The 15,976-nt window shown below is 34.2% G+C and overlaps 1 protein-coding gene across 1 annotated transcript; it reads right to left on the reverse strand.

Moving 5' to 3' along the window:
- Positions 1 to 2,681: 2,681 nt before the first annotated feature.
- LOC100368035 (alpha-enolase-like) lies at positions 2,682 to 15,919 on the reverse strand. The gene is made up of 14 exons (XM_085490548.1): positions 15,818 to 15,919; positions 14,396 to 14,516; positions 12,899 to 12,994; positions 12,184 to 12,242; positions 11,812 to 11,881; positions 11,121 to 11,254; positions 10,835 to 10,910; positions 9,765 to 9,854; positions 9,268 to 9,324; positions 8,821 to 8,966; positions 6,940 to 6,994; positions 5,553 to 5,754; positions 4,765 to 4,932; positions 2,682 to 2,883 (listed from the first exon to the last, which is right to left on the reverse strand). Exons 1-14 carry the CDS (start codon positions 15,884 to 15,886, stop codon positions 2,817 to 2,819), a joined length of 1,410 nt encoding a protein of 469 aa, XP_085346674.1. The 5' UTR covers positions 15,887 to 15,919; the 3' UTR covers positions 2,682 to 2,816.
- Positions 15,920 to 15,976: the final 57 nt, after the last annotated feature.

Here is a 15,976-nt window from a genome sequence, read left to right on the forward strand (position 1 = left end):
TATAGCAGATTTGTAGATCCAACCAAGCTGTTTCATTCATCTAGTTTTTCTTTTACATGGGACGGCCATGTAGGATTTATGCAGTTGAAGCATCTTTCCACCCAGGAAATCATTTATTTACATCTTTTCTGTACTGTACGATTCTGTTTAAAATTGTAAAATTCTAGCATCTTAAACTTATTACTTATGCCACATAAAAGAAAAGCCGGAAGAGAAGTTACATTAAATAATTATATTATCGCGGCCATATTGGATTTATGCTAATTTTCAGTTACCCAATCAACACATTTAGCACTCTCGTACCTTCCCTGACTCAAAACAATACCATAGCATCATGAATTTTTAAAATACCCCATCTAGAATTAAAGATATGTCCAAATAGTTATATTGCCATGTTATAAAAATGTGCAAAACGGCCATTTTGAATATATGCAAATTAGGTACATTTCGGAAGCCTAGATTTTCCTAGATATTTAGTATGTCAATCTAGATACCTTTTCGAAAAGCACTGTGAAGAAATTATTTCTGTTGCAATTTGTGACGGGTTGGTCCCCTTTTTTTGCTAGAATGACTGGACTATTGCTCAGGATTCCTTCGTTATGGTGAATTGTGTAATATTCGGTGCTCTGATATAACATTCTATGATGGTCATATTTCGTTATTTATAAGCCACTCGAAAACGGATGTGTACAGAGACTGTAAATCTATTGTAATAGCAACAACAGGTAGTCATTCGTGCCCAGTAGGAATGCTCTATCGTTATTTTCAGTTAGCAAAAATCCCAGATTTTTCGAGGGATTTTATTTTTAGGCCTATATCTAAAATGAGAAAAAGATATATTTTATGTTTGGGTAACTTGTCTTATGCAAGAGCTAGGGAAATTCTTATCAAGAAATTAAAACCTCTGGTACCAGACACTATTGTATTTTCACTTCATAGTCTCGGATCAGGTGGAACCACTGCAGAAGTGTCAACTTCCTTGGGTTTGTGATCAGATATTCGCCCTTTCACTGCTACAACTTTCTCGCAACAATGTGTTTTATAATTTCTTTAATTTATCAGTTTTCTATTTTTAGATAAAAACAGAATTGTTTGTTTACACGTTAACGAAAACTTATAAACTTTCTATTTATTCATATAAATCCATTTCGTTAAGTGATAATGGCCAATTTGGTATTATACTGGAAGTATCGATTCAAGGTGATTGATCATTACTGCCGTTCTTTGTTACCTCGAGCAGGGTGCTGCCAGAGCAACTAACCTGAAAGTTTCAGTGGGTTGTTTAAAGAGCAAGGTTATTTTAATCAGTGAAGTCTTAAAACATGTGCGGTTCTGGCTTCTGAGTGTTACTATCAACATAAGGTGGGGGGAAAGGAATTGCAATTCTTGTCAAATTATGTTGACCTTGCCAAGTACTTTCCAGCAGTTAGGGTAGTATTCCTATTCATTGCTGGCAATGCACTGTAATTGGCTGAGCATATTTGCTCAAACCACAAGAAATTTAATGTGTAACCGTTGAACCAAGCAAGTCATCTCAGAAAAGCAGTTCATGCATCTGAAATCCAATAAGTATGATCTTGATACAAAGTCCCATAATGTCCAATGTACGTACTAAATTGGGACAAGATCCATCTGTAAACAGCCAAGAAATGAATCTTTAATCAGATCATGAAACAAATCTTAATATACACGTGTACAGGCACGTCAAGTTTTCAAACTGCTTCTGAACTTCGACTAACAAATCATAGTACCATGAGATATATATAAACAGGATTTAATTTTACCAGTTTTCAAAACCTTCAACGAACAATGCAACATGTGCATATTTCAAACACCTGATTCAAAAGACAACCATTAATGTGAAATAAAATTAGCTCTTTATTGCCAAGCAGCATGCAACACAAACAATCCTCCACTACAGCGACAAATTACACATGTAATAATAATTAGAGAAAGCATACAAAATTCAGCTGCTTTGCACAACACGGCAAGAATTCTACAATACATGAAGTATACAACGAAAAGTATTTCAAATGTGAGCACAAGATTATAAATTCTCTACAATTTTTTTCCATCACAATTTTTGATCACTGAACTTTAAGAAACCTAAATAGCAGTGTTTATGGCCCGTGCAATTATACGACTTGATATTGAACAAATGTACATTGTGAACAGATATTCTCTTCTCAGAATCCTCTGCAAAGGTTACAATTATTCAAAGTCAAGTAGCACCCCGTTGGTAATATGTACAACAAATATTCGGTTGTCTTATAAAGGTATAACACTGTTACAATTTTGTTATTATAATAATCCAAGTGTATGGTCTTGTCATAATGTATTACAAATATATTGTACTTGAATGAATACAGATTATATCATAAATAAAAAAAAGTGTGCTCTGCTGTTCAAGCAGGATTTCTGGAAACTGATGTACACAACATGCATGAGCACTTTTACACAGTGCCAATAAATTAGTGGAATTACAGCTTTCAAACACTTTTCAACCTTAATTCATGTGCATTTCTTTTCATAATTGTACACTTATTCGAACAAGTTTGAGGCACAGTTCCTTAACAGTTGATGGACTTTTGAATAAAGATGTCATTACATGTATATAACTCCTGATTTAAGAAACTGATACAATCTGTACAAATTTTGTACACAACTACTACTGCAACAAAGACACTGAAAGATGATTTTAATTATAATTCAGAATTACAGTGACACCCTGAAGTGCTGAAGTTTAGATCTGGCCAACTACATGCATGCTTTCTACTAGTATTTAGTTTGTACACACAGATGTTCAATCTCTGTATTTATTTGAGAGGATGTCTGAACTTCTCCCCAGCATATGTAGCTTTGTCACCAAGCTCCTCCTCAATCCTACAAAAAGACAACAAAACAGAAATCAATACATGTTTAAGTTTAATCGAGCTGTGTCTCCTATCTCACAGTACTGATTTTGTAGGAATTCAGAGTCAAAATAGAATCCCAAAAATTGTTACATGTAGTTAGCACGTATACTACTGAGAAGTTTGGTCTTCAATAAAGAAAAAATTTGTATGTGACTGGGGGGACACTAAAATAAAAATGTGACCCCCAGATTTCCTTCTGTTTTACACTTTTGTTACACTAAAATGTAAATTTCATTTTATCATTTCCAAGATTACTATAATATCAATGTACTATTTTCTGTTTTCCCGTGGATAAGCACAACTATACGTGTCACAGCTACTCGTTGTCCATCAGTAGTGTAGGATATATCAGCTTAGGGGGCAACATTGGAGGTATAGCCATTTCTTTGCTTTTCAATTAATATTTCAATTTTAATATTTTACAATATACAAACTATGGGCATGTAAAAAGCACTGAGACTAGTGGAAGACTACTGTAAATTTAAAGCATTAATTTTCATTATTATTTACTGAAAAGGCTTTTTGGGCGTTTTGTATGGAATTTATTTTCACTGATTTTTGATGAGTTGAATGTGAAATATAGGAAAAAAAAAGTAAATTCACTGGATTTTATTTTCACTGAATCACATCCCCTTCAGCGAAAATAAATTCCAAGCGAAAATAAAGTATTTTACAGTATGTGACATGACAAATATGTGAAATTTTAAAAATGTCTGAGATAGAGGTACAGATGGACAGACGTATAGATACACGTACATGTTCAAAATTAATTGGCGCTAATCAGTAAAAATAAGATCAAAGAAAGCTTAGAAAGAACTTCCGTGTGCTGCGAGTATTGAAGACACATCAAAAATTAATTCAAAATTACTTGTACATGAGATTTTGATGGAAAAGCTGAAAACTAATTATGTAAATCAGGTAACTAATATGAACAGAACAGAACAAAAAAATTATGAAATATTATGCTAATTAGAGAATTAATATTAATCAAAATTAATCAGGCCTATCTATTGTCCTAGAGCATTTATGTACCAAATTTTATTAAATGTGATGATCAGTAATTGAGATATCAGAGTTAATTAATTATGTACATTAAGCGATTAATAAGCATAAATATTTACCAAAAACTAATTGGGTTTCTGCATCGTTCTCTTTAAAAGTTTCATTAAGATCCAATTTGTGGTTCTTTATATATCAGTGGAACATTATGCAAACTAGGTAATTAATATCCAATTAAAACTAATCAGGTGTCTGCATAATCCTAGAAGATCTATGTAGCAAGTCTCATTGAAATATGATGATTACTACTTGATAAATCAAAAGCTGAAAATTAATTATGCAAATTAGGTAATTAATATGTACTCATATTACCCTAAAAACTATCAGGTCTGTGCAGTGTCCTATGACATCTATGTACCAAGTGTCATTGAAATGTGATGATTACTACTTGAAATATCAGTGGAAAAGCCGAAAATTGATTAATCATTATGCAAATTAGGTAATTAATATTGCACAGATTTTTACCCAAAACTAATCAAATCTGCGCATTAGCTTGGAGCATCTATGCACCAAGTTTCATCAAAATCCAACAAGTGTTCTTTAGATATCAGTGGAACAGTCATGGAACAGCTAAAAATCAGCTAATTATCATGCAAATTAGGTAATTAATATGCATGGTTTTTACCAAAACCTAATCAAATCTGCGCATTGGCCCAGAGCATCTATGCACCAAGTTTCATCAAAAACAGATGTATGGTTCTTGAGATATCAGTGGAACAGTCGGACACACACACACACTAACTGCAAAGACTCCCTTTTTGTGCTTCGCACACGGGAGTCAAAAACCTACCTCAATATTTGGTTGTATTTTGCAAGACGCTCAGATCGGCATGGTGCTCCAGTCTTGATTTGTCCTGTACACAGACCAACCACCAGATCAGCAATGAAAGTATCTTCAGTTTCACCACTACGATGACTCACCATCACACCCCAGTCATTTTCTTGGGACAACTTACAGCTGCATAAGAAGAAAGCATGTTTAAATATGGTAAACTAACTTCCAAAATCACCATACATCTAAATTGTGAAGAGTAATTCAATATTTTTGCAGATTCATATTTATAAATAAATCAAATTAACAAGCATACAGTTTATAACATTTTTATTTTCCTCAAGACAAACTCATTTGATTTTGATCTGAAAAAAGATGCAAAATGTACAAGTTGGTGATCCATAATCCATTTAAGACCATTTTAATGAAGTAGCCTTGAATCCAGCCATTCAGAGTGTCCTTCCCAGTGCACTCAAGAATAGTCTTGTGAATTGTTGAATGAATGTGTAAACAGCACTGAATTCTGGGTCATCACTGATTGACTGTCTCTCTGACTTCAGTACATTACCATGGAAACTCTCACACAGACTGACTTGTAAGCAAGGCTGCCCACAACCCTCCTGACTGATTAACTAAATTAACTATGAATTCTGGGTTGTCACTGATTGGCTGTCTCTCTGACTTCAGTATATTACTATGGGAACTCACTTGCGATAATAGACAGCAAGCATCTAGTCTACTTGGAGAGTCACTATACCCATGTTTGACTGGGTGAGATTTGCAAATAGATTTATGTTAATACATACGCTTGGATAGATTCAGTAACAGTACCAATCTGGTTGACCTTCAGAAGTAGACAATTACAAGACTTCTTATCAATAGCTGTCTGGATACGCTTGGGGTTAGTCACAGTCAAGTCATCACCAACAAGCTGGATTGTCACATTAGATTGGAACTTGCTCCATGCAGCCCAGTCATCTTGATCAAATGCATCCTCGATGGAGACGACTGAAATTCAAATAGAAAAGGAAATTTTACACCTCTAGAAAAACAAATGTGACTGAACAATTTATATTATTAATGAGAGCGTATTGTGAAAGAAAAGAAAGTTACACATATGTAATTTTGAAATATCACAAGGTTTCAGGTTATATCGGGGGGGGGGGGTCTACTACTTTTCACCGCAATAAGGGGAGGTCAACAGAAAATTAATTTGATCATAGATTTATTGTTTGCATCTCAATTCAATTTTGAGATATCATAAATTGGCTAATTAGATAGTCAATATGCACAATTTTCAAAATTTAACACTAGTCACATCTGTATTACCCCAGAGCATCTATGTACACAATTTCATTGAAATTTGATGATACATGTAATACATAATACATGTATGTAAATCAGATAATTAGGAACTTAAGTGTCAATCTAAAATCAAAACTAATTGAGTCGTTAGCTTTGCACTGTACACCAAGTTTTATGGAAATACAATTCATTTTCGAGATATAGGTGGAAAATTGGTAAATTATTATGCAAATTAGGTAATTAATACATACAGATTTCAACCCTAAACTAAGTATGTGCATTGTTGTATTTGTTTGTACCAAGAATCATTGACACAAAATTAGTATTTGAGATGGGTAAAAATCGGCACAAAATTTATGAATTATTCTGCAATTTAGGTAAATACCAGTAATTTTCATTGAAATCTGACCAGCAGTTTCTTAGATAATCTGTGGAACAGACTTGCATACACAGACAGGGTAACTGCAGAAATTGCCATTGTGGGCTTTGCACAAGAAGTCAACGATACAATGCAACAGAGGAGATGTGTGCCTTCTGTTTAATGCATCTGCATATACAAGGGTGAATTTTGGGTTTTTATAGACCATCTGTAAAGATTTCCATTGTGTGCTTTGCACACTGAGTCAAAAAAAATGTGAGCAACTTCTATTATAGATTTTACTGTAGTATTTACAACCAAAAACTAAGTTTATTTTTAGTTGCAGTGCCTATGACGGTAATTGAAAACACTTTCCAAAAAAATGGTCATGGTTTAAGCTCTTTCTGATCATATCATATGAGCCACCATGTCTGAGCAGACAACTGTATAATGAAGAACACTGATGCATGGGACATTGAAGAAAAAACAAATGACATGTAAATAAATTTTACTAATTATTAATTTCTTACTTGGATATCCCCCAATCATTTCAAGGTAAAGGTCAGCAAGTCCATCTGGAGTAAGCTGTGAAAAAAACGCAAAATTATTATTTAAATTACCCACAATGACATTCAACCATGATGGCCAATGAGCATGTGTACCAGGGATTTTTTTAAATGAGGGAACAGGGGTGCAGCGCCCTCATGCCATGGCCATGTGCCCCCTTACCCTGGGGAGCAGGATCCTCTGGCAACCATAAAATTCTGATTGACCAGTGATCACATGTGGCCAAAGTCTTTAACTGTGATCTGTCTGATAGTAATTTTGGCCCCAAGGAAGCCATAGAATGCTCTCTTTTAACTTAGAATTATTAAAAACTCCACACTCTGGTAGGGAGAACCCTATCTCCCCCACTTGGTGCCACTGAATTGCAGTGCTCCCTCTTGCAGTTTTTTTTCTAGGAAAAATCCTTGTGTACCGTTTGGAAAGCAAAGCTAGAATAAATCAAATTATCTTGTATGGATTATCTTGCATCATGATTGTACATTTGGATTGCCTAAACAATTGCAAACTGATGGAAGCCATATTTATTACCAATTCTATTTATCAGACTTGAACAAGTTAGCACTTTGATACAAGATCAGCGACCGAAATGAATGCAAATGGTACCTTAAAATCTGTATTAGATGCTGCATCCCTAATAGAAATCGCACACATTCATCTTGAACAATTGGGAACCAAAAATTCACCATTTCTTATATGTGTAGATGCTCTAATAGAAGCCGCATCTCCTGTGTTGTGTTGTATTGTACAATTTTAATAGAAGCCGCAGCTTCTAATACAGATTTTACAGTAATATATACAAGAAAAATCGAGTCACATGTAAATTTCAATTATAACACAGAAATATTATATTGCTTTTTCCCCAAAAATTCAAGTCAAAGAAGAAGAAATAACATTGTAGCCCCAATTTGAACAAGTCATTGTCAATGACGCGTCACCGTTCCGTTCATATTTGAGTGACATATACATTCAACGCAGATCATGATCGAAATGCACCTGCATATGTACAACACATTGTACTAAATCTGAACAAAATCCATCATGCATAACTGAGATTTGGGTTCGGAATGGTGAAAATGTGCGATTTCAATGCATTTTCGGCCTTAAAGCGGCCGCCATTTGGCTATCGTTAATGGGATCATGAAACAAATGCACATACATATTTGTGACATGATGTACCTTGTGTGTGTGAAGTTTGAACTTGATCAATCCAGACACGTCTCTGATACGGATCCAGAACTGAATTCTATAAAACAAAATGGCCGCCAGTCTGCCATTTCGAACTTGATCCGAAAAAAAAAAATGACGTGCATCAAGGTCCTATTATGTTTAATGTATGTACCAAATTTGAACGAAATCCGTCCATTCATAACTGAGATCCGGGTCCGGAATGGTGAAAATGTGTGATTTTGATGCATTTTCGGCCTTAAAATGGCCGCTATTCGGCTATCGTTAATCGGATCATGAAAAAAATGCATGTGCATATGGCCCATATAATGTGTGATGTATGAGTGAAGTTTGAACTTAATCGGTCCATGCGTGTTCGAGATACAGGTGATCACGGACGCACGCATGCACACACGCACGGACGAACACAGGGCAAAACGTAAGTCCCTGTTTTAGGACTAACAATGCTGTTGTAACTGTAAACACAGATTATTGTATTAGTGACTGCACATCTTGAAATGACTAACATTTCATAGAATTGTTAACAATTAGTACTAGTAGCCAGTTGCAACAGTAATTCATTGGAACCAAATCTGAAAGTAATTTGCCATTGTAGATTGATTTGCAGAAGCCTCATGTACTATATTATATGCGGGAAAAAAGATGGACAAATTGCTCACATATTTATTGGCGTCAGAATTCTTATTCTTGAAATCCAAATCGTATTTGCCGTCTTTGAAGAACTCTGAGGCTGCAACATCCATACCAATCTTAATCTTGCCTGTGTAGCCTGATTTTTCAATGGCAAGTTTTAGCAATTCAAGAGCTGCAAGATAAAACAGATTTGACAGCTATGAAGACGATGATGCAGAGACTTCTAAACAGAGACTGATAATAAGAACAAGGTACCTAAAACAATAAATTCATGGCAAAACAGAATTGATGGAACACTACATTAGTGTAGTCTAGTGACAATTAGATGTGATAGGAACATGTGTACAGTATGTCGCCTGATCATAAGATCATCAAAACAAGGACACTTTCTATATGCATCATATAATCCTATTCTCCCTGATAAAACAAATTTGGGAAGGATCAGTAAACTGTTTATTTATCTGGACATGTACCTTCTTTGTTGTCAAGAATATTTGGAGCAAATCCACCTTCATCACCAACAGCAGTTGCTGAAAAGAAAAAATTTTCAATGAAAGTGAACAAAACATCTTAGATATAAAAAAAAAACGTGCTGTTCATACATTGTATAGGTTATCTTTTGATGGATTTACTAAAACATTGTTACTATAGCAACAATAAGTAAAAATTTTTGCAAATTTACTTGTAGATTCATCTTCCTTGCACTCATACATGTACATGCTGGTTATATAAATTTGTGTAAGCCTCCACATGCTTCTGATCATTTCAAGATCAACAGCATTTACATCATTTTTTTTTATTTAATCAGTACATATATTGTATATTCTTTAACAAGGCCAAGAACGCATGCACTTTATTTTGACTTTAAGACTGGGGGGAAGGGGGTAAAAAACTTTAGTAAGAGCACTTAAGGAGCTTGAATAGAATATACCTAAAAATCACACATGTTGCAAATGTCTCAATAACTCACCATCAAGGCCATATTTATCTTTGATAACCTTCTTAAGATTCTGGTATACTTCGCTTCCCATTCTCATTGCTTCAGTGAAACTAGCAGCACCTATCAGAAAATAATCCAAAGCAGAGACCGAGCATTAGACCAAAGCACACTGCCCTAGGGGTACCATTTTTTAAATTCAGTAGCCCTACTGGATAGGGATAGGGCATATGCATGTTTTGATTGCTTATAACACTTTTCACAATCACCAGTGCACAATTCTATAATACAGATGTTAATTTGTAACTGTCAAGATCGAGATAAAGTCGTATAAAAGTTGCTGACTAAATTGGAACTTCACATATCAATATTCATAAAACCAGAAACAAAAACAATTCAATAAAGCTATAAATTCTCAGCAGCATATGTTAACAAAAAATAAACTTCAGTAGGTTCAAACCAATTACGAATATATGTCATGTTCACACTTACAGGTTTATGCTATCAAAATACTAAAAAAAAAAAGTGAACAAAAATTGGGACCATTTAACAATTTTTCAAGATTTTTCAAAGTGTCGTGGAAAACGGTCAAAATTGACATCTTTTACACTGGCTTGTATGGTATTTGTATCTTAAAACTTTGCTTGGTGACATTTTACATACCGTATTTTTCTTCAATTAGGCGCCACTTTGTTATACTTTCATTTTACAGCGGTGCTTATTTCTGGTTAAATTTTGGCAACTTTTTTTCAAATGGCACTTACGGTATTTCAAAGCCAATGTTCTTGGCCCCATTCCGGTGATACCTTGTTTTACATTACAGTTTGACACTTACACTGTAGCCTTTATTTTAAATACTAAGTAAATGTCGTGTCCAATTTGAAGGAGGCGCTTAATTGAAGATAAATACAGTATTAATGATACTAATCATAAAAAGTTACACAATTCAGTCAGTTTCTAGTGAAAGTGTTTTTTCAATATATATAATGGGAGGTTCTTGCCTATAATGCATTGCATAAATGTGCATTAACAGCAGTGCAAAATTAGAATTTGGCTCAAACTGTCTTAAAGTGATATATTAAATATTAGAAAAAAAATCATACCAGTTGGGAGGATCATGAATTCCTGCATGGCAAGTTTGTTGCCGGCATGGCTTCCACCATTGATGACATTGAAGGCCTGAAATAAGTTATAATATCAATTAGCTACTATAATACATGGAAATCAAATTTAGAAATGTTTGATACCAGGTTTTGAACACATTCCATGAAAACAAATCATGAAGATGATACTTGATATAAAAAGCTCACACAAGTATACGATGAGGATACTAGAAAATATGGACAAAGACATCACTAATTGATTGAATAAAACTAGGAATGTACTCACTGGAACTGGTAAAATGACTTCAGGATTGCCAGCCAAATCAGCAATATGACGGTAAAGTGGAACTCCCTTCTCAGCTGCACCCGCTTTACAAACTGCTAACGAGACTCCAAGTATAGCATTGGCACCAAGCTTGGCTAGAAAAACGTGCATAGGTACAAATTTAACCCAGTGTTTTTAAACATCACAATGATTTACTATTAATGATGACTCTTGATTCAAACAAATCGATAAATAAAAACTAAAATCACTTTGCACGTAATCATAACTGCTGGTTTCATAATCTGTTGAGCCAGGCAAGTTCCTAGCAATTTTGGGAGCTCTATCACTAAATGTGAGGGAATTCTAAACAGTGGGATGAGAGATGGCGAATGATTCAGATAGGAATTAGGTAGAGTAGCTGTAATGACAGCAACAATTACAAACAATAAAGAAGAATAGGATTTTGCAAAGAATATTCTAGAATGAAAATTATGGGGAGCCAGATGGACTCCTTGCTTTGGTTCCTTTTTCAATGGCAGTTGGCATGGTATGTTGTGAATGGCCAACTGTATTGTATGGTGTTCACATTAGGACTTCTGCAATTTCTTTGGTGTCAACAAAAATGTTAATCTATATCATTCTGTCAGACACATGGTCAGTTGGGTTTGAAGCCATCAGTATAGCTTTTCAATTAGGAAATGGATGTACTTACACTTGTTTTCTGTACCATCCAACTTCAGCATAAACTGATCAATTTCTTTTTGGTCTTTCACATTCAAGCCCTGCATACAAACATTTTTTTAATGAATCTAAGCACTTGTATTAGCACAAATATCATGCCAAGCAGGTTTAGCAAGCAGGGATAAACTAATATGAATCACCACAACATTTAACATTATCTTCAGTTTTGTTTCCGGTAATTCTGTATTTTAGGACAGATTACCTTGAAAGTTTAATGAGATGTTCATAAAATACAAAAATATGCAATTGTCATTCTATCAGACACACACAATCCGACCTCCCCCCAGTTGTCATGAATGGGTACTCAGTTGCATAGCAACCAAAAAATTTTATTTCAACTTACAGATTTGATAAGTTCAGGAGCAATAGTATCATTGACATTGGATACAGCCTTGCTGACACCTGCAACAGAAAATAATTCATTACTATTAAACTGATTCACCGTTAAATGTGACCAGGCATTTGCTAAATCACAACTGTTTACAGTAGATGGTGGGTTCAAAATTAACATTCCAGATTCACCCTTAGAATAGCCATGTTTTATTACATACATCAATCAATATATGGCATTTGACAACAAAAGGAAAAACAAATAATGAATAAAAAAATTAGATCATGCGATACCTTGTCTTTAAAAGCATAACAAAACTGATTAGTTTGCAATAAGCATATGTTTCTGGGGCAAAAAAATTGTTATAGGGAAAAATTGGTGAAGCATTTTTTTTTTGGTATCACTATTAGGATTATTCAATACCACAACAAGATGAAAGTTCCAATGTTTAAGACTTATTAAATATTGCTTTCGAATACATAAATTAAAGATTGATTTGTCACTACTAAACATCTTTCCAAACAGAAAAGAAAACATTTTCCCATTCTAGCGTATGTGGCAGGCAGGTACTTGCAAAGACTAACATAAGCAATGATGAGAAAAAAAAATGGAATGTACATTTTCTTATCATACTTAAGTTCATAACTGTACAAACATCATGCATGTTTTTTGCTCACCCAGAACTAGAAAGTCAATTACAAGAATCATGTTTAAAGCTTCTTCCTACCTTTTCCAAGAAATCTTGAAGGATCCTTGTCTCTCAATTCTAAAGCTTCATAGATGCCAGTTGATGCACCACTGGGTACAGCAGCACGGAACAGACCTGACAAAATGAAAACAATTTGCAATGTAGGTAATTGCAATATAAAATCAGAAAGTCTAAAGACTGAAAGTCTAAGACTATAATACACATTTAGAAGCGCTTTCTATTCCAAAGTCTTGTTAAATATTTGTTGACAATCAGGCATTTGTGTAAATACAAGTCAACTTGTATCATGCATTTGGACCAGCTAGCTGAATTATTCAATATGCAAATTATTTAAATTAATATGCAATTATCATTACATTTTTAGGAACATGTTGTATAACCAAAATATGTTGAAAACATTTGTAGAGAATCACATACATGTACAAGTACCATACAGTTCAAGACGTATAATAGGGGCAGTTTAATAGCCAAGTCATTAATTTAAATATGCAAATCAGTTAATTCATAACAGTAGATTGCATACTATCATCCTTTCTCACTACCATAAAATCAAGTAGACAATTTTCATTACAACTACTTCATGTGAAGATACAAGTTCATCTTCGTTTATTGACCCACAAAATCACTGGTCACAATATAGATCATACTAATTTAAATTACCCCTAATCTGGGCATTCTACCATAGTAAGTTTAATTGTTGGGTCACCAAGGTAATAAAGGCTTCAGTGGAAAATGAAAAAAAAATTGAAACAGAATTTAAATCTCTTGAGTATGCAACTCCTGTGAACTGCTTGACATTTTACTCACCTTATTAAGAACACTAAGGTTATTCTAACTTTACATTACAAATGGCCTAGATACAGGTTGGATGAGTGCCAATAACGGCCAGAAAACAATAACCAATACAAATATGACAAAAGCTTAGTAAAGTTATTGTCATGCATTCTTCAGGCAAGTGGGGTAGACTAACAATACATTTTATATTCATTAGTTTTAAAACTTATATTAATGTTTTAGTTTATTTAACAAAAATGGCATTGCCTATAATTTGAACACAGTGCCACACATTCGTTTCATGTTAGTGCAAACGGCCAAGTGATAAATTTAAAACATCTAAAAATGTCAAAATGTATTGAATCTAAGGCTATAGTAAGTACCCAAGACCTTTAAAGTAGCTCACTTCTGACCAAGCAGCTGTCATGCACCATTAATGTCAGGAGCTTGCATTTTTTTTATTAAAGCATTTTCAACAAGTCTGTATATAATTATACCAGTATAATAACAGTCTGTATAATAATTGTGGAATTAATCTTTTGAATTTTTTCCACCAAAATTTTGATGCAACATTTTGAAGATTAGTATTCATCTTTCTTTCTTTGTTAGTTAGTTAGTTAGTTCTGTACCAAATTAACAAAATTCCTTTTTGAATACAGGTACAAATAAAAGTTCAAAAAATATTGCAAGTTTATTTAGTGAAAGGCAACAAAAGTTAGGCACCAAAAGGTCAAGTTTTACCTTTTGCTGTATGGAGATCTACTTCAACTGTTGGATTACCACGGCTGTCAAAAATCTCCCGTGCATGTACTTTAGTAACAGACATTCTGGAATGGTATCTAACGGTGGTTGATGAAAAACTCTGAAAATAAAGTTGGATGTAATTAATATTCACAACTTGTATATTGTAAAACATGACCAACCACAATAGTATAAATAACATTTGACAGCATAACATTTTTGGTTTCATGCTGACTCAGCCTTGAACTAAAACTTTTGGATACATGTCAGTGTCAATGGCATAGACCTTGTTTGTATTTGGCTTGCGGAAGAATGTGAAGTGAATTTTCTCAAAAAAATGAACAGGCTATGTGAAACCCATTAAAACCGAATGGAACTTAAAAGAAAAGTCAGACAGAAACTTAAAAATAATCTAACATAAATCCATTGATACAACAAAATGTAAAAATGATCACTAGCAAACAATTTAATTTGCCAAACATAAATGTTCAGTTGATCAGTGTAAAATTAATTATTGCACAAGAGATATTACAAATTTGCAGCAACACTGCCGCACGTAGCATTCACACAAGAAAAATTTTCTAGTACATGTATCAGCTCTCAAGAAGAGACATCCTCACCGTTTTAAGACTAACTCTGGCTATTTTGTGAAAAGTGATATCAGATATAGTTCATAAAGTCCACTGACGGGTAGTCTGGTATATTTTCATTCATTTTAAGGCAGTGGTTTATGTTCATACCCAACTTTGTCTGAAAGACAGACTGCTGATGAGCAAATTTGCTTGCTATTTTAAACTTTTGAAATAAAATATTTGCTCTGTACCTCGTATATCATGTAAAATTGCATTTAAACATGCATAATGAAAGCATTAGAGAATCACAAATCGGGGGGGGGGGGGGGCATTATTGAAATTCCGAACTATGTTCTGCTGGTTCAAACTCAAATTAAAGAAAACTAGCTAATAGTTTACATAAAACGAAGAGTTTCCTAACGTTATATGAAACTTGAAGCAGACAGTCGTGACAAACCAACAAAAAAAGGTGAAAAGGTCATGCCTGCGTTCTCAAGCCAGACTTCTATATTTTTGAGTTCAGTAATTTCAGTAGCCGGTGTAATTATAGCAAATTCTAAACTCTTATACAGCAAAAAATAAAATGGTAGATACTCGAAGTATTTGGACGATAAACGACCTGACCGTGATTTCGGGGGCAATGTCCTCTAAAATGGACGTGCACGTCGCGTCGACTGCATGTTTAGTGGGGATCGCAGACGAAGTAAGAATTTATTGAGTGCGTGAACAATTCGGGATAGCTTTGCCCGTTGTGCTACACACAATACACGTCACTATATGTGGCGTTTATCTACCAAATAAATACCGACAAACAACATCGCTCACGTAATGTATATCACAGAACGTTTACCTTGTGCAACTGACAAACTCGCCGGCAGAAAGTGGAAAGAACGATGGCGACCCCGGCTGGTGACGTCATGGCAATATTTCCTCGTCCACGAGTAAAAATTATCGTTGTAATTGTTGTTACATATACAATGAGATATATTACATTAATTGTGCAATGAAA

This window comes from Saccoglossus kowalevskii, chromosome 15, assembly GCF_978046115.1.
Source record: "Saccoglossus kowalevskii chromosome 15, keSacKowa6.1, whole genome shotgun sequence".
NCBI classification, from domain to species: domain Eukaryota; kingdom Metazoa; phylum Hemichordata; class Enteropneusta; family Harrimaniidae; genus Saccoglossus; species Saccoglossus kowalevskii.

Bases quoted from the DNA above. Each gene is read 5' to 3' on its own strand.
- LOC100368035 (XM_085490548.1), bottom strand. From the start codon at position 15,886: ATGACGTCACCAGCCGGGGTCGCCATCGTTCTTTCCACTTTCTGCCGG. The intron at 12,995-14,395 runs GTAAAACTTGAC...TCATTTTGTCAG, and splicing joins AGATCTCCATACAGCAAAAG to GTCTGTTCCGTGCTGCTGTA. The intron at 11,882-12,183 runs GTAAGTTGAAAT...GTTTGTATGCAG, and splicing joins CTCCTGAACTTATCAAATCT to GGCTTGAATGTGAAAGACCA.